This window comes from Salvelinus namaycush, chromosome 18, assembly GCF_016432855.1.
Source record: "Salvelinus namaycush isolate Seneca chromosome 18, SaNama_1.0, whole genome shotgun sequence".
Lineage (NCBI taxonomy): Eukaryota > Metazoa > Chordata > Actinopteri > Salmoniformes > Salmonidae > Salvelinus > Salvelinus namaycush.
In genome coordinates, this window is record NC_052324.1 from 12,072,108 (window position 1) to 12,094,785 (window position 22,678).

At 43.3% G+C, this 22,678-nt stretch overlaps 1 protein-coding gene and 1 non-coding gene across 3 annotated transcripts; one reads left to right on the forward strand and one right to left on the reverse strand.

Annotated features, from left to right (window-relative positions):
* Positions 1-2,885: 2,885 nt before the first annotated feature.
* Positions 2,886-2,957, reverse strand: trnah-gug. Its single transcript has one exon. It is a non-coding gene; the product is annotated as a tRNA-His (tRNA).
* A 10,580-nt stretch (positions 2,958-13,537) lies between these two features.
* LOC120063089 (ubiquitin-conjugating enzyme E2 R2) lies at positions 13,538-20,593 on the forward strand. Of its 2 annotated transcripts, XM_039013238.1 has the most exons (7): positions 13,538-13,660; positions 13,750-13,859; positions 14,655-14,903; positions 15,232-15,318; positions 15,423-15,520; positions 17,666-17,800; positions 17,992-20,593. In XM_039013238.1, exons 3-7 carry the CDS (start codon positions 14,727-14,729, stop codon positions 18,248-18,250), a joined length of 756 nt encoding a protein of 251 aa, XP_038869166.1. In that variant the 5' UTR covers positions 13,538-13,660; positions 13,750-13,859; positions 14,655-14,726; the 3' UTR covers positions 18,251-20,593. The 2 variants fall into 2 exon arrangements, with proteins under 2 accessions (XP_038869166.1, XP_038869165.1); XM_039013237.1 differs by lacking the exon at positions 13,750-13,859.
* The last annotated feature ends 2,085 nt before the right edge of the window (positions 20,594-22,678 follow it).

A 22,678-nucleotide genomic window follows, 5' to 3' on the forward strand; every position in this document is an offset into this window, starting at 1 on the left:
TGATGTAACCTCTGGGTGTACTGTACATTAGAGTTCTGCTACCCAACCTGAGCCCGACAGGCCCCGACATTATACATCGGGTTACGGCCACGTTTTTCATCAATAACTAGGGTACGGGTAGGGCTCGGGTATCACTAAATTGATCAATAAAATGTTGAAGATGAGCCATTTGCGCGTGCTCTGCTGCGCAGTAGTCATATCTGACTAAGATCATAACGTGGCGTCAGAAGTGCTTCAACCTCGTCAAATATAAGACTGGAGAGATTATTTCACCAAAAATTATAATTCTCATTGAGTTTTGTCGGAGTTTAGAGTGACGAAAAGAAGCTAACCGCTAACTGCTCTCTCGTGTCTCTTCATTGAACAAAGCAGCCCAAGCGGAGCCATTGCTATGGATACTTAGACTCAGAGCGCCATGAGCAGAGCGCATGCAGACTCACAGAGTGAGTGACAAAGAGGAGCAGCTCATGGATTTACTAACGGGGGAAGTTATTTCTGGTTTCGGGCAGGGCCGGGCCTTAAATTTAGCAGAGGCAATCGGGCCTGGGTAGGGTAGGGCCTGACCGTCACCAGCATGGGTAGAAGCTCGGCTTTAAATTCATGCCTGTGCAGGGCTCTACTGGACCTGGTACCTACTTGGAGTATGTACCGGGTCAGGTCCACTGCCTCTTTGCTCTCATGGACCACAACGGAGTCTCCATCATGGGCTGTGACCACGTCTGCCTCCCCTCTCCTGTTCTCAGCATAGGTCAGGGGCCTCTTCCTCACACACACACTGATCCTCTGCTCACCTACCTCCCTACAACACACACACACACGCACAAATTACAGGTCTTTTGAACAACAGTAAAATTAATAAGAGAGCGTTACCTTTTCCAACTAACCAAGTGTGAGGGGCAGTTATTTGGAGAATGAAAAGAAGTAGGAAAACAGATGAAAGGAGAGACAGCAGCAGACCAGAGACTACCAGCCTAGTAACCCATACATTAACAACAACAGCATTATACACAATTGAAACATAATACAACTTACTTTCTGGTTGACACCGGGCTACTCAGGGGCAGATCATAGTTGCAGCCAAGAGTTCTCCTCGATTTGTACATGTATGTGGGCTCATCCGTCCTCCTGGATGTCCCATCCGCCTCCCGGCGCACCTCAGGTCTTGGCCTGCTGCCGATGGTCGTCCCCTCCTTGTAAATGCAGACGCTCTGACAATGGGTAATTTTGCTGTTGCTCCTGTGCATTGTGGTCCGTCTGACAGTGTGCTTGTGAGGAGAGCTACGCCTCGGCGTCCCACTGATCTGGGTTCTGTGTATGGGTGACCCTCTGCTGAGGTCGCAGCGTGGTTGGGGTTTAACCCCTGTGTTCGGGCTCGGGAAGGGGTGGACACCAGCCCCCCTGTGACTGTCATAGTCACTGAGCCATCCGCGTTTGGGCTCGCTAGACCTACCATCACCATCAAAATCTAGCTGCCTGCATGTGGGGACTTTGCTGCCTGAAGTGAAAGTCTTTCTTGTTATCACAACTCTATCGTCATCGTGGCCCCCATGGTCCTCCTCTTCCTCTTCCTCCAGAGACTTGACCAGCTGTACCAGATGGAACAGCCGGGCACGGTCCCCCATGCTGTGGACCCCTAAGCTCGAGTAGTCGCCCATGGTGAGCAAAGACAGGTGTCCAGCGCGTCTCAGTCCCATGGCGGTAAAACAAGGGTAGTGACGCTGAAGCCCGACCTCGCGCAGGCACTCGTACAGGCATGATGTCATCGCCTCAACTGGTTCCTTCTCACCTCTGGCATGTGTGCGCAATCCCTGTGAGAGAATGAGCGGTGGTCATTCCATTTGGTTAATGTTGGAGCGCGCTGTCCCCAAGGCGGCACAACCAAATAGACCTTCAGTAGCCTTGTCTACAAATGTATAAACCGGTGGCACATTACAAGACAACTCCCTTGCTTACACCTTGCCTTCCTCCGTGCTTTTTGTTGATGAATGATAGCCTACTCTTGTGGCTGGGTGTGCTGCATGCTTTGGTGCTGAAACTTGACACTGCTGATGGTGGCACTACGTCACACATTGCAGTGTAGCAAATATGATAAATATAGATGAGCCAACAGAACAACAGCTGTCATAGCTTTACAGTTATGTTGACAGCTGCAGTGTTCTGGCAGCTGTCATGAAAACTCTGAACCAAATCAAGTGGAATTTGGAATAGGAATTCACTGGGATGTTGTTGAGGACCCAGGGGAGGAAAATGCTGTAAACATTTAAATAATAATTTTGTCTCTCGCCTTACCTGGCTACATTATATAAGTTAACCTTCTTGCAAGTGTGCTGGCTGTAGTTTTTACAAAGCAAGGTGAGGTGCCAAGCAAATAGGTTAGTCCAAAAGTGCCCACATCACTCACCAATGTTCGAATTTCGAAGTCAGTCTCCTCTTCGGGAAGATTAACTGACCAAACGAGCTCTCCGTCTCGTGTATCAAAGCTAAGAAACTAACATACCGGTATGCATTACATTTTTAAACAGTGGACATCTCCTTCCCACTGTTTCCATACACAAAAAGCATCTCCATAACAACGGTTTGAGTTAGCGCATTTCTTCCCGCTGTAAACTCAGACCAATGAGCATACTGCTGCTGCATGTGCATTGAGTTGAGAAAAAAGGCAGAATTAGTTTGCTTTGTGCGCCGGCTGCTGGCGAATCGGGAACCATTCCATTTCCGTACGGCGCGCTGCACTCACATGGCTCCTCGCGTTTTGTCTGCTGTTCATTAGCTGTGGGCCAAAAGCTGTGAGAGTTAACGTGATAATTTTTTTGGTAGGGAAGACTAAGTTTCTTTCATAAACATCTAAAAATAGAGCCCTTTTGCCGTGACATTGTGTATCGCAATGCCGTGACCCGGATTCGAACCGGGGTTGCTGCGGCCACAACGCAGAGTACTAACCACTATACGATCACGGCGAGCTACCAGGACGTGCCCCTCTATGGGAGAAATTTGTATTTGTAGTGACGTTGACAAAAAACTGGCCGCGTATGCCACGTATTTTAAATTGTATTTTTACCTTTATTTACCTAGGCAAGTCAATTACGAACAAATTCTTATTTACAATGATGGCCTACCAAAAGACAAAAGACCTGCGGGGACGGGGGCTGGGATTATAAATAAACATAAATAAATAAATGACATATATATATAGGACAAAACACACATCACGACAAGAGAGACAACACAACTACATAAAGAGAGACCTAAGACAAGAACATAGCAAGGCAGCAATACATGACAACACAGCATGGTAGCAACACAACATAACAACAACATGGTAGCAACACAACATGACAAGAGAGACAACACAACTACATAAAGAGAGACCTAAGACAACAACATAGCAAGGCAGCAATACATGACAACACAGCATGGTAGCAACACAACATAACAACAACATGGTAGCAACACAAAACATGGTACAAACTTTATTGGGCACAGACAACAGCACAAAGGCAAGAAGGTAGAGACAACAATACATCACGCGAAGCAGCCACAACTGTCAGTAAGGGTGTCCATGATTGAGTCTTTGAATGAAGAGATTGAGATAAAACTATCCAGTTTGAGTGTTTGTTGCAGCTCGTTCCAGTCGCTAGCTGCAGCAAACTGAAAAAACGAGCAACCCAGGGATGTGTGCTTTGGGGACATTTAACATAATGTTACTGGCATAACGGGTGTTGTATGTGGAGGATGAGGGCTGCAGTAAATATCTCAGATAGGGGGGAGTGAGGCCTAAGAGGGTTTTATAAATAAGCATCAACCAGTGGGTCTTGCGACGGGTATACAGAGATGACCAGTTTACAGAGGAGTATAGAGTGCAGTGATGTGTCCTATAAGGAGCATTGGTGGAAAATCTGATGGCCGAATGGTAAAGAACATCTAGCCGCTCGAGAGCACCCTTTCCTGCCGATCTATAAATTATGTCTCCGTAATCTAGCATAGGTAGGATGGTCATCTGAATCAGGGTTAGTTTGGCAGCTGGGGTGAAAGAGGAGCGATTATGATAGAGGAAACCAAGTCTAGATTTAACTTTAGCCTGCAGCTTTGATATGTCCTGAGAGAAGGACAGTGTACCGTCTAGCCATACTCCCAACTACTTGTATGAGGTGACTACCTCAAGCTCTAGGGAGAGTCAGGGAGAGTCAGTCTTCTTATCAAACCACATTACCTTTATTTTGGAGGTGTTCAGAACAAGGTTAATGGCAGAGAAAGTTTGTTGGACACTAAGAAAGCTTTGTTGTAGAGCATTTAACACACAATCCAGGGAGGGGCCAGCTGAGTATAAGGGTGGAGAGGATGGTGGACATCCCAGCCACTTGGCAGTGTTGGCACTTCTACTTCCTACCTAATGGGCAAGTGGACATTACTTATACAATCAAGTCAAATTATATATGGCCTTTTTTTAACATCAGCAATCGTCACAAAGTGCTTTTAAAGTAACCTGGCCTAAACCAGGAGAACCAGGGACATACAGGGAACCACTGCTCCTGCTATCTTAAATTCTGTCACCGAGTAGGCTGATACCCCTTTAATGGACCCAAGAGCCATAGGTAAGGCTGTACATTGCAATATGAATGTCAATACGCACAATGGGGTGATATCTGACAGAGTTCCCTAATATGATGAACTACGATGCTAATATTTGTGTAAACTCTTCAGAATCGTAATATGTGGGTGTCATCGATTAGCCTCATACCCCAATTTATGGATCCGAGATCCATATACAGGAGATAAGGGTGTATAGTGCATAGAAGTATAACCCCCAATGCAATTCTAATACATAATCTAATACATAATCAGTGGGATTTCAACATCTTAAATGATTGTCTTTCGTTGCATTTATATAACAACATTCTGACCTTGTTTAGCATGATCTAGTCCAAATATGGCACGATTCCACTATTTCTGTACCCGTTTGAATCCCTTTCATTTTATTTTGAAGGGGAAAGGCAAATTCCACTATTGTGGCTAATCCTTGTTGTGGCTAGCTTCGGAGGGGTGAGAGGCTGTCAGGTGAGGATGTGTCTGTGGGTGGTGGTTGGAAGAGCGCGCTTGTTTGAAAAGGAAAAGCTCGGTAGCTACTACCAAAGAAGAACATCAAGACGAAGCAGCTGCTTTACAAGGCCTGAGTGTTCCACGACAAAACGATCGGCATTCGAGGGGTTCGACTTCAAACGAGGAAGTGAAATAGAATCCAACGCATTATATTGTGGTAGGCGGTTTTAGCAACAGCTGTGCTGGACTGTGGTCGACAATAATGATTAATGATGGTGTGGGTGGGGATGAAAGTGAAAAGGAAAAATAACGGCCCTGCTATATACGCTGCTAACAGCAGTGGCACTTCTAGTGTTGATAACGTGAAGTGAAAAACAATGTAGTGATGTGTCAAGTTGTAATCGTGTTTGATGCGACCACGGGGGTCTGTCTCATCTAAACCCTAAGATTATGAAAATGAAAACGCTCAATGGGAAGAAAATCACAAGTCATGTCAATGAGCTTTGGCTAAACTGAGGGGAGGGTCATTTCTGGGGTTCCACTATCTATGTCCATATATTATTTAAAAGAAAATGTAGAGGGGGGCATAATGGTTGAATCCAAAAGTCTGTTCAGTAAGAAAGAGGGGCAAAGAAGTGAAAGCCTGTCAGTACTATTAATGTTTGAGAAGGTTTTACGTAAGAAAGTACAGATGGGCTTCCTGGTTTTCACTGTTAGAGAGTTTGGCCCGCCTCCATTAAGGTGTTTTAAATGCCAATGCATGGGACATGTAGTGGCTCTGTGCAAAGGAAAGAAAGGATGTGCCAAGTGTGGAGGGGCACATGATTATGGTGAATGTGGGAACAATGTCGAGGTTTAACTCTTGTAATTGGGGTGGGAACAGAGTGCCACATTTGGTGGATGCCAGGTACAGAAAAAGGCTAGAGAGGCCCAAAGATATAAAATCACTCATAACGTCTCTTATGCAGAGGCTGCAAGGCAGATTGATGGAACTATTAGGCAGAATGATGGAGATAATAGGGCTACTCCTGGAATAAGTGGACCTACTGTAGGAAATGTTGCTTATGTTGGTCCAGACACAGATACCAGACCTGTTCAGAAATCTTGTTCTCACATGTTGACTCCTAATAATAATACTAATGATGGAATGTCTCAGTATGATGATAATTAGAGTTATGTTTTTTGTTATCCTTCAGTGGAATGCCAGAAGCCTCATTGCTAACGGTCAGGAGTTTTAAGAAATATGTTATTGATTTAGAGATCAAACCTGATGTGATATGTTTTCAAGAAACATGGCTTAGACCACATCTTGATTTTATTATTTCTGGTTATTGATCAATCAGATCTGATAGATTGGACAGGGTGGTGAGTGTGCTAAGGGAAGGTCTTGAATATCATAATATAACTGTCCCATACGAATGTGTGATGGTGGGAATCTACAGTGCAGGTAGTAATATTAAGTTACAACATTTTTACAACCCTAGTCATCAACTATCTGTAGCAATGTTTGATGAAATATCAGGAGAATTGGGCTCTAGAGAGATATGGTATGGCAACTTTAATACGCATAGTTTATGAGGAAGCACACATACAGATGCTAATGGTACTATTGTGGAAGATATGATGGAAACCAGCATTAGTGTGTCCTAACGATGGATGTGGTACAAGAGTCGATGTTGTGAGAAGGGTTACATCCTGCCTGGACCTCACACTGGCTTCTAACTCTATTGCATCTGTGTGAATGTAAGGTAATGAATGATTCTACTGTTGGAAGTGATCATTTCCTGATTTCATGAACTTTGATGTTACTATTCCAGGTAGAGTACCGTTCAGAAGATGGTGCTTTCATAAAGCAGACTGGGAAAAGTTTGGTGATCATTGCCTCAAAGTCTGTTGGAGAGCTGTCTTTGTGCGGCCTATGTGACAGCTCTGATTTTGTGTGCTGCGAATGTATATGTGCCAGTGAGTGAAGTGGGTGGGGAAAAAAGGAAGGTGGTTCCTTGGTGGACTGAAGAGTGCGCTGTAGCTATTCGAGAAAGAAATAGGGCTTACAGAGTGTTGAGTGTTGCATAGCAATATGACTCCTGAGAATCTACTTGATTTCCAAAGGAAGAGGGCTTTAGTACGTAGGGTCATTAAGTCTGTCAAGAGAAATGCATGGAAACAGTTCTGCTCTACAATAGGCAGGGTACTGAGCTGGGGGATGTATAGTCTATGTTGAAGAAGATAACTGAAAGAAGCAAGTTCAAATTTTGACTCAAATTCCAGGTTTGGGTCAACAAATTGCCGAAACTGATAAAGAAAAATCGGACTTGTTGGGGAAGACATTTGTTAGGGTACATAGTGGGGTTACTTTGAGATTTTAAATGCTCGTGTTAATGGGTATAAGAAAAAGGATACTTTTGACTCTTCTTTGGATGCTGTTTTTACCATAGATGAGATGCGTTCAACCTTAATAAGCTGTAGATATACAGCCCCAGGTCATGATCAGTTGTGCTTTGTAATGTTTAAGCATCTACAGTGGGGCAAAAAAGTATTTAGTCAGCCACCAATTGTGCAAGTTCTCCCACTTAAAAATAAGAGAGAGGCCTGTAATTTTCATCATAGGTACACTTCAACTATGACAGACAAAATGAGGGAAAAAAATCCAGAAAATAGGATTTTTTGTAGGATTTTTAATGAATTTATTTGCAAATTATGGTGGAAAATAAGTATTTGGTCACCTACAAACAAGCAAGATTTCTGGCTCTCACAGACCTGTAACTTCTTCTTTAAGAAGCTCCTCTGTCCTCCACTCGTTACCTGTATTAATGGCACCTGTTTGAACTTGTTATCAGTATAAAAGACACCTGTCCACAACCTCAAACAGTCACACTCCAAACTCCACTATGGCCAAGACCAAAGAGCTGTCAAAGGACACCAGAAACAAAATTGTAGACCTGCACCAGGCTGGGAAGACTGAATCAGCAATAGGTAATCAGCTTGGTTTGAAGAAATCAACTGTGGGAAAAATTATTAGGAAATGGAAGACATACAAGACCACTGATAATCTCCCTCAATCTGGGGCTCCACGCAAGATCTCACCCCGTGGGGTCAAAATGATCACAAGAACGGTGAGCAAAAATCCCAGAACCACACGGGGGGACCTAGTGAATGACCTGCAGAGAGCTGGGACCAAAGTAACAAAGCCTACCATCAGTAACACACTACGCCGCCAGGGACTCAAATCCTGCAGTGCCAGACGTGTCCCCCTGCTTAAGCCAGTACATGTCCAGGCCCGTCTGAAGTTTGCTAGAGAGCATTTTGATGATCCAGAAGAAGATTGGGAGAATGTCATATGGTCAGATGAAACCAAAATATAACTTTTTGGTAAAAACTCAACTCATCGTGTTTAGAGGACAAAGAATGCTGAGTTGCATCCAAAGAACACCATACCTACTGTGAAGCATGGGGGTGGAAACATCATGCTTTGGGGCTGTTTTTCTGCAAAGGGACCAGGACGACTGATCCGTGTAAAGGAAAGAATGAATGGGGCCATGTATCGTGAGATTTTGAGTGAAAACCTCCTTCCATCAGCAAGGGCATTGAAGATGAAACGTGGCTGGGTCTTTCAGCATGACAATGATCCCAAACACACCGCCCGGGCAACGAAGGAGTGGCATTTCAAGGTCCTGGAGTGGCCTAGCCAGTCTCCAGATCTCAACCCCATAGAAAATCTTTGGAGGGAGTTGAAAGTCCGTGTTGTCCAGCAACAGCCCCAAAACATCACTGCTCTAGAGGAGATCTGCATGGAGGAATGGGCCAAAATACCAGCAACAGTGTGTGAAAACCTTGTAAAGACTTACAGAAAACGTTTGACCTCTGTCATTGCCAACAAAGGGTACATAACAAAGTATTGAGATAAACTTTTGTTATTGACCAAATACTTATTTTCCACCATAATTTGCTAATAAATTCATTAAAAATCCTACAATGTGATTTTCTGGATTTTCTTTTCTCATTTTGTCTGTCATAGTTGAAGTGTACCTATGATGAAAATTACAGGCCTCTCTCATCTTTTTAAGTGGGAGAACTTGCACAATTGGTGGCTGACTAAATACTTTTTTTGCCCCACTGTACCTGATGAGGTCATACATGTTCTCCTGAGATTATTTAATAAGATTTGGAGTGAGGGGGTTATACCTTCTGGTAGGAAACGTGCAGTAATATTACCTTATGTAAAGCCTGGTAAGCACCCTTCATGTGCTGAAAGTTATAGACCAATAGCACTGACCTCTAATTTGTGTAAACTGATGGAAAAGAGGATAGTCAACAGATTGTCATATTTCCTGGAACATTGAGGTTTAGTTAGTCAATGTCAAAGGGGATTCCGTAAAGGTAGATCTACTTTGGATGCATTAGTAAACCAGGTGTAAGCAGGTGAGCAATGAAGTTGAAAAAACTGTGGTCATGAAAGAAGGAATGGCTACGGTCTTTTTTGACATTGAAAAGGCTTATGACACTAAGTGGAGAGAAAGCCTACTGATTAACATGGGAAAACTTGGTATTGGTGCGAGATTATATAACTGGGTTTTGGCCTTATTTAATCCCTCTTTCAAAGTTAAAATAGGATCCATTTTATCTGATGCCTATGGAGTCCTATTTTGTTCAACATTACGATTAACAGTGGGTTTTCAAATGGAGGTAGGGGTGTTGGGGCTTCCCTATATGCTGATAATGGAACTATTTGGAAGAGGGGAGGGAATGTCTCGTGATCAAATCTATTCAACAAGCTATAGTGGATGTTGAAAGATGGTCGATTGACTGGGGTTTAAATTGTCAGTGGTGAAGTCTTGTTGTTCTCGAAGAAGAAAGTTGCTGATAATATACAGTTGTTTCTGTATGGACAACCTATGAGGAGGGTTTCTAAGTATACATATTTGGGTCTATGGTTCAATGAGCGATATACAGTTGAAGTCGGAAGTTTACATACAGTTAGGTTGGAGTCATTAAAACTCGTTTTTCAACCACTTCACAAATTTCTTGTTAACAAACTATAGTTTTGGCAAGTCGGTTAGGACATCTACTTTGTGCACGACACAAGTAATTTTTCCAACAATTGTTTACAGACAGATTAATTCACTGCATCACAATTTCAGTGGGTCAGAAGTTTACATACACTAAGTTGACTGTGCCTTTAAACAGCTTGGAAAATTCCAGAAAATTATGTCATGGCTTTAGAAGCTTCTGTTAGGCTAAGTGACATCATTTGAGTCAATTGGAGGTGTACCTATGGATGTATTTCAAGGCCTACCTTCAAACTCAGTGCCTCTTTGCTTGACATCATGGGAAAATCAAAAGAAATGTAGACCTCCACAAGTCTGGTTCATCCTTGGGAGCAATTTCCAAATGCCCGAAGGTACCACGTTCATCTGTACAAACAATAGTATGCAAGTATAAAAACCATGGGATCACGCAGCCGTCATACCGCTCAGGAAGGAGACGCGTTCTGTCTCCTAGAGATGAAGGTACTTTGGTGCGAAAAGTGCAAATCAATCCCAGAACAACAGCAAAGGACTGTGTGAAGATGCTGGAGGTAACCGGTACAAAAGTATCTATGTCCACAGTAAAACGAGTCCTATATCGACATAACCTGAAATGCCGCTCAGCAAGGAAGAAGCCACTGCTCCAAAACCGCCATTTAAAAAAGCCAGACTACGGTTTGCAACTGAACATGGGGACAAAGATCATACTTTTTGGAGAAATGTCCTCTGGTCTGATGAAACAAAAATATAACTATTTGGCCATAATGACCATTGTTATGTTAGGAGGAAAAAGGGGGAGGCTTGCAAGCCAAAGAACACCATCCCAACTGTGAAGCCCTGGGGTGGCAGCATCATGTTGTGGGGGTGCATACTTCCAAAGTTGTGGCAAAATGGCTCAAGGACAACAAAGTCAAGGTATTGGAGTGGCCATCACAAAGCCCTGACCTCAATCCTATAGAAAATTTGTGGGCAGAACTGAAAAAGCGCGTGCGAAAAAGGAGGCCTACAAACCTGACTCAGTTACACCAGCTCTGTCAGGAGGAACGGGCCAAATTTCACCCAACTTATTGTGGGAAGCTTGTGGAAGGCTACCCGAAATGTTTGACCCAAGTTAAACAATTTAAAGGCAATGCTACCAAATACTAATTGAGTGTATGTAAACTTCTGACCCACTGGGAATGTGATGATGGAAATAAAAGCTGAAATAAATCATTCTCTCTGCTGTTATTCTGGCATTTCACATTCTTAAAATAAAGTGGTGATCCTACCTGACCTAAGACATGGGATTTTTACTAGGATTAAATGTCAGGAATTGTGAAAAACTGAGTTTAAATGTATTTGGCTAAGGTGTATGTAAACTTCAGACTTCAACTGCACATGGACAGATCATCTCATAAATGTTGAAACCAAGTGTAAGAAGGTGTTGAATCTTATGTGCTCGGTCTCTGGTTATGAATGGGTGCTAATAGACAATTGTTGATGGACTATATTTTGGTTGGAAAGCTTGCTGATGAGTGGTTTGAGGGAGTTGGAGGTTGGCCCTTCTGTGGTGATAGGGGATTTTCCTCCATGGTTACTCCCAGATCCTGTTCTTGATCTAACCTTGGTAGAGAAAAGGAAAGATTGGTCAGAAGTCAGTGATATTTAGGGAAACTGGTTGACAATTACATTGGTAAAAGTATTTATGCTTTTTTTTACCGCTTTTCATAGATGGATCCAAGGACCCAGATATTGGGTACAGAGGAGCAGGCGTTTGCGTTCCTGAATTTGATCTGCAGATATGTAGAAGACTAGATGAACTGTCAGTATACTCCGTTGAACTGTTGGCAATAGTAGTTGCCCTCCAGTGGGCGAAGGACATACAACCTGTTAGAATTATAGTATGCTCAGATTCTCTGTCTGTATGGAATAGTTTATAATCTGGTAAATCTAATAGGAGTGACCTACTATTGGAGGTATTCATGTAATTATGGAGAATTGAGAGAATGGGTGTAGTAGTGAGATTCTGCTGGGTCCCAGCACATTTGGGTGTGGAAGGGAATGAAATTGTAGACTAGTTAGGCAAAAGAGCTTTGAAACAAGATATAATTGATATTAATGTGGGTAGAGGTGAGGCCAAATGTAAGATCAGAGCCTTTATATGCCCTCCAAAGAAAGGTTGGTGGACCAAGATTCAAAATTCAGATTAGGAAGGAAGAGGTGGTATTTGCTCGATTGCGCTAACATTGTACATTGAACTCGTCATTACATCTGGTTGGCAAGCATGTGAATGGTTTGTGTCTGGAGTGTATGGTCGATGAAACAGTGGAGCATGTGTTGTTATATTGTTGTAAGCATGTTGGCGAGGGAAAGATTGAAGTGTAGGGTCATTGAGGTTTGGAAGGGATTTTGGGGGATGGGAGAGGGTCTATTAGAAGTTAGTAGGGCTCTTTTTTATTTTCTCAGAAGTAGTTAGATAGGAGGATTTAGAAATGTTGTAAACTGTGAATCACCACACACTTCAGCACAGTAAGGAGATTATTTATTAAAGAAGAATGGTAGAAAGTGTAAGCAGAGTGAGCTGTACGCCGGATCGAAGACCGGAGGAGAAATGGAAGTGAAAGAGGGCGAAGTATCGGAGGTGCTAGGTGTGGTGACATTTGTCAGAGCTAGATGCTTGCACCGAGGGTCAGGATAAAGATGACTCTGTGACCGTAGGAGTGACATTTTTTGAAAAGGTGGACCCTTTTGGCTGATCCATTTGTGGTTTCAGGGTGGCTGAAAACAGAGTTCGGTCCTGTGCAATCGGTGACGGTAACCAGAAGTGGTCTTGTGATAATTGTTTGTGTTTCTGCTGGCCAGAGGGAGCAGGCGCACCGCGTTAAACGAATGGGGACAAGGGAGGTGAATTGTTTTGTTGTCAAGGAAAGGGTGCCATTGAGAGGAGTGATTACTGGGGTAGGGGTAAATGTGAAAGTTGACCAACTGAAAGGGAAGATTCCCAGTGTTTGTGATACTTGTCGTTTGGTGCGACGCAGACAGGGTGGCGAAACAGAAGAGTTGTTGTCTGTCCTTTTGAGTTGATGTTGAGTCTTTGCCCGACAAAGTGATGTTAGATATATGTTATCCCTTACGAGATTTTGTGCCAAAAGCATTACGTTGTTACAGGTGTCAAGCGTATGGGCATGTGGCAGCAGTGTGTAGGAGGGAGGTGTGGGAAGTGTGCAGAAGGGCATGAGACAAAGGAATGTGTAGCATTGGGGAAAGTAGTGGTATGTGTTAATTGTAGGGGTGCCCATGGGGTTGGAGATCAGAAATGTCCTGTGTGAGAGAGGCAGATTGAGGTTTCCAGGGTTAGAGTAGAGCAGAAGTTGTCCTATGCTGAGGCAGTTCAGAAAATAGGGGGAGGGATCCTGAGAGGAGTGGTGTGAGTAACAAGTGATACAGTACATGTTTCAGTAAGATTAGATTTTTTTGCATTTATAGCAATGGTTATCAACTGTACTGCAGGGATGGAACGTAAGTCACAGAAAATTGAGGTTGTGGTGGCAGCTGCAGAGGTATTTGAGTGTGCAAGACTTGACGTCAGAAGAGTTACAGGGTGTGTTAAGTGGCCTGAGGTAGGTCTAAATATATTTAAATAGTGGAGTAGGGTGGTGGGTTTTTAGTGAGTGTAGGGTGTTTATTTTTGTATTCTTATTTTTTTAAGGCAAAATAAGGAAGTTATACTCCAGTCTAGTAGGTGACGGTAATGCAACATTTATTGGACGCCAACCGCCCTTAAACCTCATCGAAGAAGAATTGGCTAGCTTCACACAGGTATGGCGCGAGGCAGCAAGTGCACTGGAATCTGTTGAAAGCAAACTGCGAAGTGAGGAACGAGAGAGAGAAAATGAAGTTCTTACACACTTGGATTAATTTATATCACTGTAGTTATTTTAAAGAGATTATGCTTGTCGGACGGCTTTAAAACTAAATCATAAACGTTCGTTGAGTTTGACTCTAGTGGAGAAGCTTGCTATGCTCGCGCACACAAACAAATGACTGAAAACAACCCGCTGGACGTGCCGAGACGGTACACACCTATCGACAGAGAACGGACGAATGACATGGGCAACATTTTAGAAACACCCTTTGTCGTCTAATTTATTATTACACAAGTTAAACTGGTTGGAGATCAAAGACGCTAGCAAGCTATATTTTGAACGTTTCGATAGAAGATAATTTGTTAACGGCACCCCCTCCCGCCAGGATAAAATAATAACATATATGATCAGATTGAGGAATATGCGGCGTTAAAAACATTTGTCACGTCATAAAACCGTATAGGAATATTTTAGTCTCTACCAAAAGTAGCTTCCTCATTATCTACAGAACTGTCAACAGAGCTAACCGCAGTTTGTCGCTTTGTTTACCTCGCTACTGTAGCTAGCTAGCAAACGTTTTTAGAGCAGGCTGCACAGTTGGATGGATAACGTTAGCTAACCTAGCTACCAACTAAACGTGGTGCCACCACTGGTGGGTAATGCTTGCAGCCCCTCTATATGACAACCAGCTATTGGTTGTTGGGACGAGCAATTTGAATTGGTCCTGATTTATTTGACTGGCTTTTAGGAAAGCTTCCAAAGAGCGAGTGCAAACGGGGTCGTCCGGTTTTCAGCCAGTCTTCATTGCCACTGGGTCACCATGGCACAGCAGCAGATGCCAAGCTCTCAGAAGGCACTAATGCTTGAACTGAAGTCTCTCCAAGAGGAACCAGTGGAGGGTTTCCGCATCACCCCAGTAGAAGAGTCTGACTTGTACAACTGGGAGGTGGCCATATTTGGACCCCCCAACACACTTTATGAGGGAGGATACTTCAAGGTGAGGGAGGATTTCTTCTGTCATGTCTGTGGGCAATACACCTGATCTGGGACCTATAGCTAACTAGTCTATAGAGTATATAAATAAAATAACAAGAATCCAAACAGTAGCGTTACTTATAGTATATACAAACACACTTTTTTAGCCTTTCCATAGTTTTTTTGACCATATAAATAAACATTGCAATATTTTACGTTACAACTGAGTCTTAAGCTGTCACCCAGGAAGAACTTGCCACAACCCTCCAGTGGGTGTCGATATGCGACACACTATTTGTGAAAAGCCAGAGTATTCCTTCCCTCACACATCACTGACTCTCATTTCCCAGGCACACATGAAGTTTCCAGTTGACTACCCCTACTCTCCACCTACTTTCCGTTTCCTCACAAAGATGTGGCACCCAAACATATATGAGGTGATGTATACCACATTGTATGTTTGTCTTGATTTTATGTGATTTATGAGTTTATGGGCAATTGTTGGTCTTGCTGTGGAGAGTAACTTGTTGTTTGTCTACAGAATGGGGAAGTGTGTATCTCCATCCTTCACCCCCCTGTTGACGACCCACAAAGCGGAGAGCTACCCTCTGAGAGATGGAACCCCACCCAGAATGTCAGGTAAAATACTCTGTCTGAATATTTTCCGAATGCACTGTAAATGCTTCAAAATGAACAAAAAGTGATATTAGCTGATGAGTTTCTCATAGAACAAAAACGTATGAGATCTCCTAAGCCTGTGGTTACCACAGACTTTATTTTCGTAATTTATCCAAAAACCCTTGATAAACCCAATTTCCCCATAGGCTTTGGCCAACAAGCCATGGCGGAGTTAGCCTACGTTAGTGCCTTAAAAATACACAATTAGATTTTTTTTTAACCTTTATTTAACTAAGCAAGTCAGTTAAGAACAAATTCTTATTTACAATGACGGCCTATTCCGGCCAAATCCGGATGACGCTGAGCCAATTGTGCGGCGCCCTATGGGACTCCCAAATATGGCCGGAGGTGATACAGCCTGGATTCGAGCCAGGTACTATAGTAATGCCTCTTGCAATGAGATGCAGTGCCTTAGACCGCTGTGCCACTCGGGAGCCCATTACTATTGCTCTCTATACAGTGCATTCGGAAAGTTTTCAGAGCCCTTGACTTTTTCACGTTACAGCCTTATTCTAAAAAATATCCTCATCAATCTACACACAATACCCCATAATGACAAAGCGAAAACATGTTTTTAGACTTGATTTAAAAAAATAAATTAAAAAAACATACCTTATTTACTTAAGTTTTCAGACCTTTTGCTATGAGACTTGAAATTGAGTTCAGGTGCATCCCGTTTCCATTGATCATCCTTGAAATGTTTCAACAACTTGATTGGAGTCCACCGGTGGTAAATTCAATTGATTGGACATGATTTGGAAAGGCACACACCTGTCTATATAAGGTCCCACAGTTGACAGTGTATGTCAGAGCAAAAACCAAGCCATGGGGTCAAAGGAAGTGTCCATAGAGCTCTGAGATCGGATTGTGTCAAGGCACAGATCTGGGAAAGGGTACCAAAAAATATCTGCAGCATTGAAGGACAAAGAACAGTGGCCTCCATCATTCTTAAATGGAAGTAGTTTGGAACCACCAACACTCTTACTAGAGCTGGTCGCCTGGCCAAACTGAGCAATCAGGGGAGAAGGGCCTTGGTCAGGGAGGTGACCAAGAACCTGATGGCCACTCTGACAGAGCTCCTCTGTGGAGATTGGAGAACCTTCCAGAATTACAACCATCTCTGCAGCACTCCACCATTCAGGCTTTTATGGTAGTGGCCAGATGGAAGCCACTCCTCAGTAAAAGGCACATGACAGCCCGCTTTGAGTTCGCCAAAAGTCATCTAAAGGCTCACAGACAATGAGAAACAAGATTCTCTGGTCTGATGAAACCTAGATTGAACTATTTGGTCTGAATGCCAATCGTTACTCCTATAGGAAACCTGGCACCATCCCTATGGTGATGCATGGTGGTGGCAGCATCATGCTGTGGCAGGGACTGGGAGACTAGTCAAGATCGAGGGAAAGATGAACAGAGCAAAGTACAGATCCTTGATGAAAACATGCTCCAGAGCTCTTAGGACCTCAGACTGGTGTTAAGGTTCACCTTCCAGCAGGACAACAACCCTAAGCACGCAGCCAAGACAATGCAGGAGTGGCTTTGGGACAAGTCTCTGAATGTCCTTGAGAAGCTGTGCAGCGACGCTCCCCATCCAACCTGACAGAGCTTGAGAGGATCTGCAGAGAAGAATGGGAGAAATATAGTTGTGCCAAGCTTGTAGCGTCATACCCGAGAAGACTTGAGGCTGCCAAAGTTGCCTCAAAGTACTGAGTGAAGTGTCTTAATACTTATGTAAATGTGATATTTCAGTTTATTTTTAATACTTTTGCAAACATTTCTAAACCTGTTTTTGCTTTGTCCATTATGGGGCATTGTGTGTAGATTGATGAGGGGGGGAAAAACTATTTAATCAATTTTAGAATGAGGCTGTAACGTAACAAAGTGGAAAAAGTAAATGGGTCAGAATACTTTCCAAATGCACCGTATACCTAAAAGTTGAAGAATGGTGCGCAACATTTCAGGAGGATGTCTCTACATACTATTGTAAAACTCAGCTAAATGTTTAATCAACTGAACGTACCCCTGACATGCCTAGTGAACACGGCCCAGATGTACTCACCTGTGACCTTTTCTGTGTACTGTTTGTATATGAATATGTCTATTCAGGACCATCCTACTGAGTGTGATCTCTCTGCTGAACGAGCCCAACACCTTCTCCCCGGCCAATGTCGATGCCTCTGTTATGTTCCGCAAGTGGAGAGACAGCAAGGGCAAGGACAAAGAGTATGCTGAGATCATCAGGTACCTAAAATTCTGTCTTTTAACACAATGAAAACAACAATATACTCCTTCACACACACGACTAAACATGCAAATTCAGTGCAGTCAATCACTTAATTTTCTACCTGGAATCTTACTCTCTTTTACCCGTCTGTCTGACATTGTATTTACTGTTGGTTGTGCTCTCTCCCTCTCTTTATTTTTTCTCTCAGGAAGCAGGTAGTGTCCACTAAAGTGGAGGCGGAGCGGGATGGGGTGAAGGTCCCTACCACGCTGGCAGAGTACTGCATCCAGACCAAAGTGCCTTCCCACGACAGCAGCTCGGACTTGCTTTACGACGACCTCTACGATGATGACATTGAAGAGGATGACGAGGAAGATGAAGATGATGCAGAAGCTGGGTGCCAGATAGCCGGAGAGGAGGGGAACTGCTTAATTGACGAGGAAGACTCGGGCAACGAAGAGTCATGACCTTCCTCCTCTCGCTTTTTATCCCGCTCCTCCCCACACCCTTCCTACCAGTGACTCTGCTGCAGCCTCCTCCTATCCTTACTTTCTGATTCCTTACCACGTGCGCACACAAACACACACACTCTTGCTGGATCCATCCCATTCTTGACGGCTTCCCATAGCACTTAACATGCCCATATTCTATTAAGGCGCTCTACACCTGAAGCAGGGATTTTTAACAGCTTTATGGGGGTCAGATTTAATGGTTTTATTATGGCATTTTTCTTATTCTGCCATTTGAGGGGTCAGTTTTAAACAGTTCAACATAATCACATGCTTTATAATGCCACCAATCTGGTTTGTATGCTGTCTACCAGTGTTGCCAACAATATTTTTTGCGAGAATTCCTATTGGCTGCTTGATTTGTCGCCAGATGATGTTTTGCTGTTACCATGACATTTTCTCCCCTTCTCCCGCTGCACACCCCCTCCCCTTATGCTTCTGTACCTGTGTGTGCGGTGTTGCTGTGACTTCTGTTGCATAGGCAGCTTTTCTCACTTTCGTTTGTGGAATTATTTAGTGGGAAAAGTCACTAAAGGGTATCAAAACTCATCTCCAAGGCAGCCTGAAAAGTAGCTTAATTTGTCGCTAGGCACTTTGACAAATAAAAGTTGCTGTGGGGGTCTGAAAACTCACTGAATATAGCGACTTTAAGTTGGCAACACTGGTTTCTACCCCTCCCTGGGTTAAAATACACTCAAACTAGTTCTAATTCCATTGTGTTAAACCAAATCGTATTCAAACGTAAAAACACAATTTAAATTAACTCAAATTTGTTCTTAAGCTGTGGAACAGGGTGGTAAGATGCACTCAATTAACATACCCCTCTCTTACTCTCTCACACAGTCAACAAGATGAAGACTCTTCAGTTAAATAAATAAACCAAAAACCTACTCTCTGTATTGCCCTGGCAGGGATCTGAACACAAAAAGGACACTGCAATTTTTGCTTGGTTCCCCATGTTTCTCAGAGTCATCCACTCAAAGATCGCTAGCAGATAGGAAGGGTTGGGTACTGACTCCCAACATGCATATTTTCAACCAGAGACCGTAGAGAAGCAATCTCTGCTCCAACTTCTGAGGTGAAATGCACCTGAAACTGATAAAGGGTTTCTGAGACAGGATGCTAAGTCTCACGCCTGATGTCACTTAAACTCTTGTGCCCTCAACCAGCGATGGATAATTTCCATGGGGACTGGACTGGCGACATGGCGTTGTTTCCTTGGTGACTGATTTGTAACAACCCATTCTTTCTATGCCTATGGGGGACTTGAACACCAGGGGTGAATGAGACAAGTGGACAACCCCCTCCACACCACAGAGCGTTGGAGCCATCAAACTGCTCTGCACAGAAAACAGCACTGAGAGAGGCAACACTGCTGTTTCAAGTAGAGACAATTTGTTCTGCTAGTATTTGCTGTAGTCAGTAATCTCCTGTTCAAGGTTTGATGAAAACGTCTCTCTTTACCCAGAAACACAGACAATGAATGCTGGATTACCATGGGAAGTGTTGGCCATTCCATAACACTTTGTTACAGCTGAAGTTTGGGGTGTGTATAAGCAACAGACCTGGATTCACATACAATTTGAAATCATTTGAAATGTTCCAAAAGTGCAAACCCCACTCACTGGACACCCCAGACTGTTGAAAGCAAACTATTTGATTTCAAATAGTATTTGAATGCAGGTCTGATGAGCCAGACATTGAGGTTAAAAATGCTTGGGTATAATGGAGTGAACTGAAAGCCACTTAATGTCTTTTGATTTTTCATTTGTTTGGTAGTCCTCAAGTGGTTCCAAAGTAAATGTGATTCATGATGTTTTGTTGCCAAAGAGATCTCCTCCCAGTGCCAGTCACAGGCCTGTGACCACAGATAGGTAATCATTACATAGAAAAGCATTCCGTTTGGGGACACGTAGAGCGCTTCATAACCATTATGATAATTTACTAGATATCAATTATGTTTAATTTAAGTTCAAGAATCGCTTAGAGACTTTGGGCTTGATTCAATCAAATGCACAGGGCAATATTTATGCAGTAGTATGTAGGCCTAAACATAGTGGGTAAACGAAGATATTGTGTAAACATTGCTAAGGCAGGGTGGCTTGGATCCGGCCCTTGGTGTCTTTCAGCTAATGTTACGTGTTTGTTTCAGAGTAGAAAATTCCCATTGTTTTTCATGGTCTAACTGAACTTACGTCATGAACGTTGACTGAAGATAAAATAAGCTTTCTTTTGTTAATCTAAGGCTTTATATTTGGGTTGTTTGTTGCACAAAGTCAAATAAATACAGAGTGCTGGAAATTGTCAAAGTGAGAATTATTTTTGCCATTAAAAACATCCACTTGTTAGATATTTGTTTCAATGAAAAAGAAAATGCATTCAAATGAAATGGCCCCCAAAAAGTTTGCTGATAAAAATCGGTGGGGTGAATGAGAGAAAGTCTGAAGATGGAAGCAGAGGCAATCGAGTCTCAATCGCAGGTGTCTGTAGCATTGAGCACCTCCCACTACTGATCTCCCTGTGTGGCACAGGAAGCTACTGAGTGGAGGATGGCTCATAATAATGGCTGGAATGGAATGGTATCTAACACATGGAAACCATTAGTTTGATGTGTTCGATACCATTCCATTTATTCCGTTCCAGCCATTACAATGAGCCGGTCCTCCACAATGAAGGTGCCAGCATCTGCCTGTGGTGTGAGGTGAGGCTCTCAACCTTCTAGCTTCTGTCCTTTTTCTTTGCAGCCACATGGGCCTGAAAATAGATAGTTACAGAGTTAAGAGCCATAAACACTGGATATTCCTGTATCAACAGGTTCAACTGTATAACAGTGCAACAACAGGCTTCTTATTTTTTCCTCGCAGTGCTCTCCAGAGTGATGAGAAGCGTCCGCTTCCCTTCCTCTGCTTTGCTGCGGATGCTGAGGCGATCACCTGGAGAGAAAACGTCTGCGAGGGCTCCAGGCTGGTAGCATCAACTACACTGAACAAAAATATAAACGCAACATGCAACAATTTCAAAAGATTTTACTGAGTTACAGTTCATATAAGGAAATCAGTCAATTGAAATTCAGTAGGCCCGTAATCTATAGATTTCACATTACTGGGAATACAGATATGCATCTGTTGGTCACAGATACCTTTTTTTTTTTTTTTAAGGTAAGGGCGTGGATCAGAAAAACAGTATCTGGTGTGACCAGTATTTGCCTCATGTAGCTCGGCACATGTCCTTCGCATATAGTTGATCAGGCTGTTGATTGTGGCCAGTGGAATGTTGTCCCATTCTTCTTCAATGGCTGTGCGAAGTTGCTGGATATTGACGGGAACTGGAATATGCTGTCATACACATCAATCCAGAGCATCCCAAACACTCAATGGGTGACATGTCTGGTGAGTATGCAGGCTTGGAAGAACTATAACATTTTGAGCTTCCAGGAATTGTGTACTGATCCTTGCGACATGGGTCCATGCACTATCAAACTGAAACATGAAGTGATGGCAGCGGATGAATGGCACGACAACAGGTCTCAGGATCTTGTCACGGTATCTCTGTGGATTCAAATTACCATTGATAAAATGCAATTGTGTTTGTTGTCCGTAGCTTATGTCTGCCCGTACCATAACCCCACCACCAGGCACTCTGTTCACAACGTTGACATCAGCAAACCACTTGCCCACACGACCCCATACACGCTGTTTGCCATCTGCCCGGTACAGTTGAAACCAGGATTCATCCGTGAAGAGCACACTTCTTCAACGTGACATTGGCCATCGAACATGAGCATTTGCCCACTGAAGTCGGTTATGATGCTGAACTGCAGTCAGGTCAAGAAACCTGGTGAGGATGACGAGCACGCAGATGAGCTTCCCTGAGACGCTTTCTGACAGTTTGTGCAGAAATTCTTCTGTTGTGCAAATCCACAGTTTCACCAGCTGTCTGGGAGAGTCATCTAAGACCATCCCACAGGTGAAGAAGCCGAATGTGGAGGTCATAGGCTGGCATGGTTACACGTGGTCTACAGTTGTGAGGCCGGTTGGACGTACTGCCAAATTCTCTAAAATGTCGTTGTAGGCGGCTTATGGTAGAGAAATTAACATTAAATTCTCTGGCAAACGCTCTGGCGGACAATCCTGCAGTCAACATACCAATTGCAGGCTCCCTCAACTTTAGTCATACAACACAATTCCACAGATGCCTCAACTACACATTTTAGAGTGGCCTTTTATTGTCCCCAGCACAAGGTGGACTTGTGTAATGATCATGCTGTTTAATTGGCTTCTTGATATGCCACACCTGTCAGGTGGATGGCTTATCTTGGCAAAGGTTTTTAGAAATTTGAGGTAAGAAAATATTTATTAAATAAACTAAAGTACAGTGCCTTCGGAA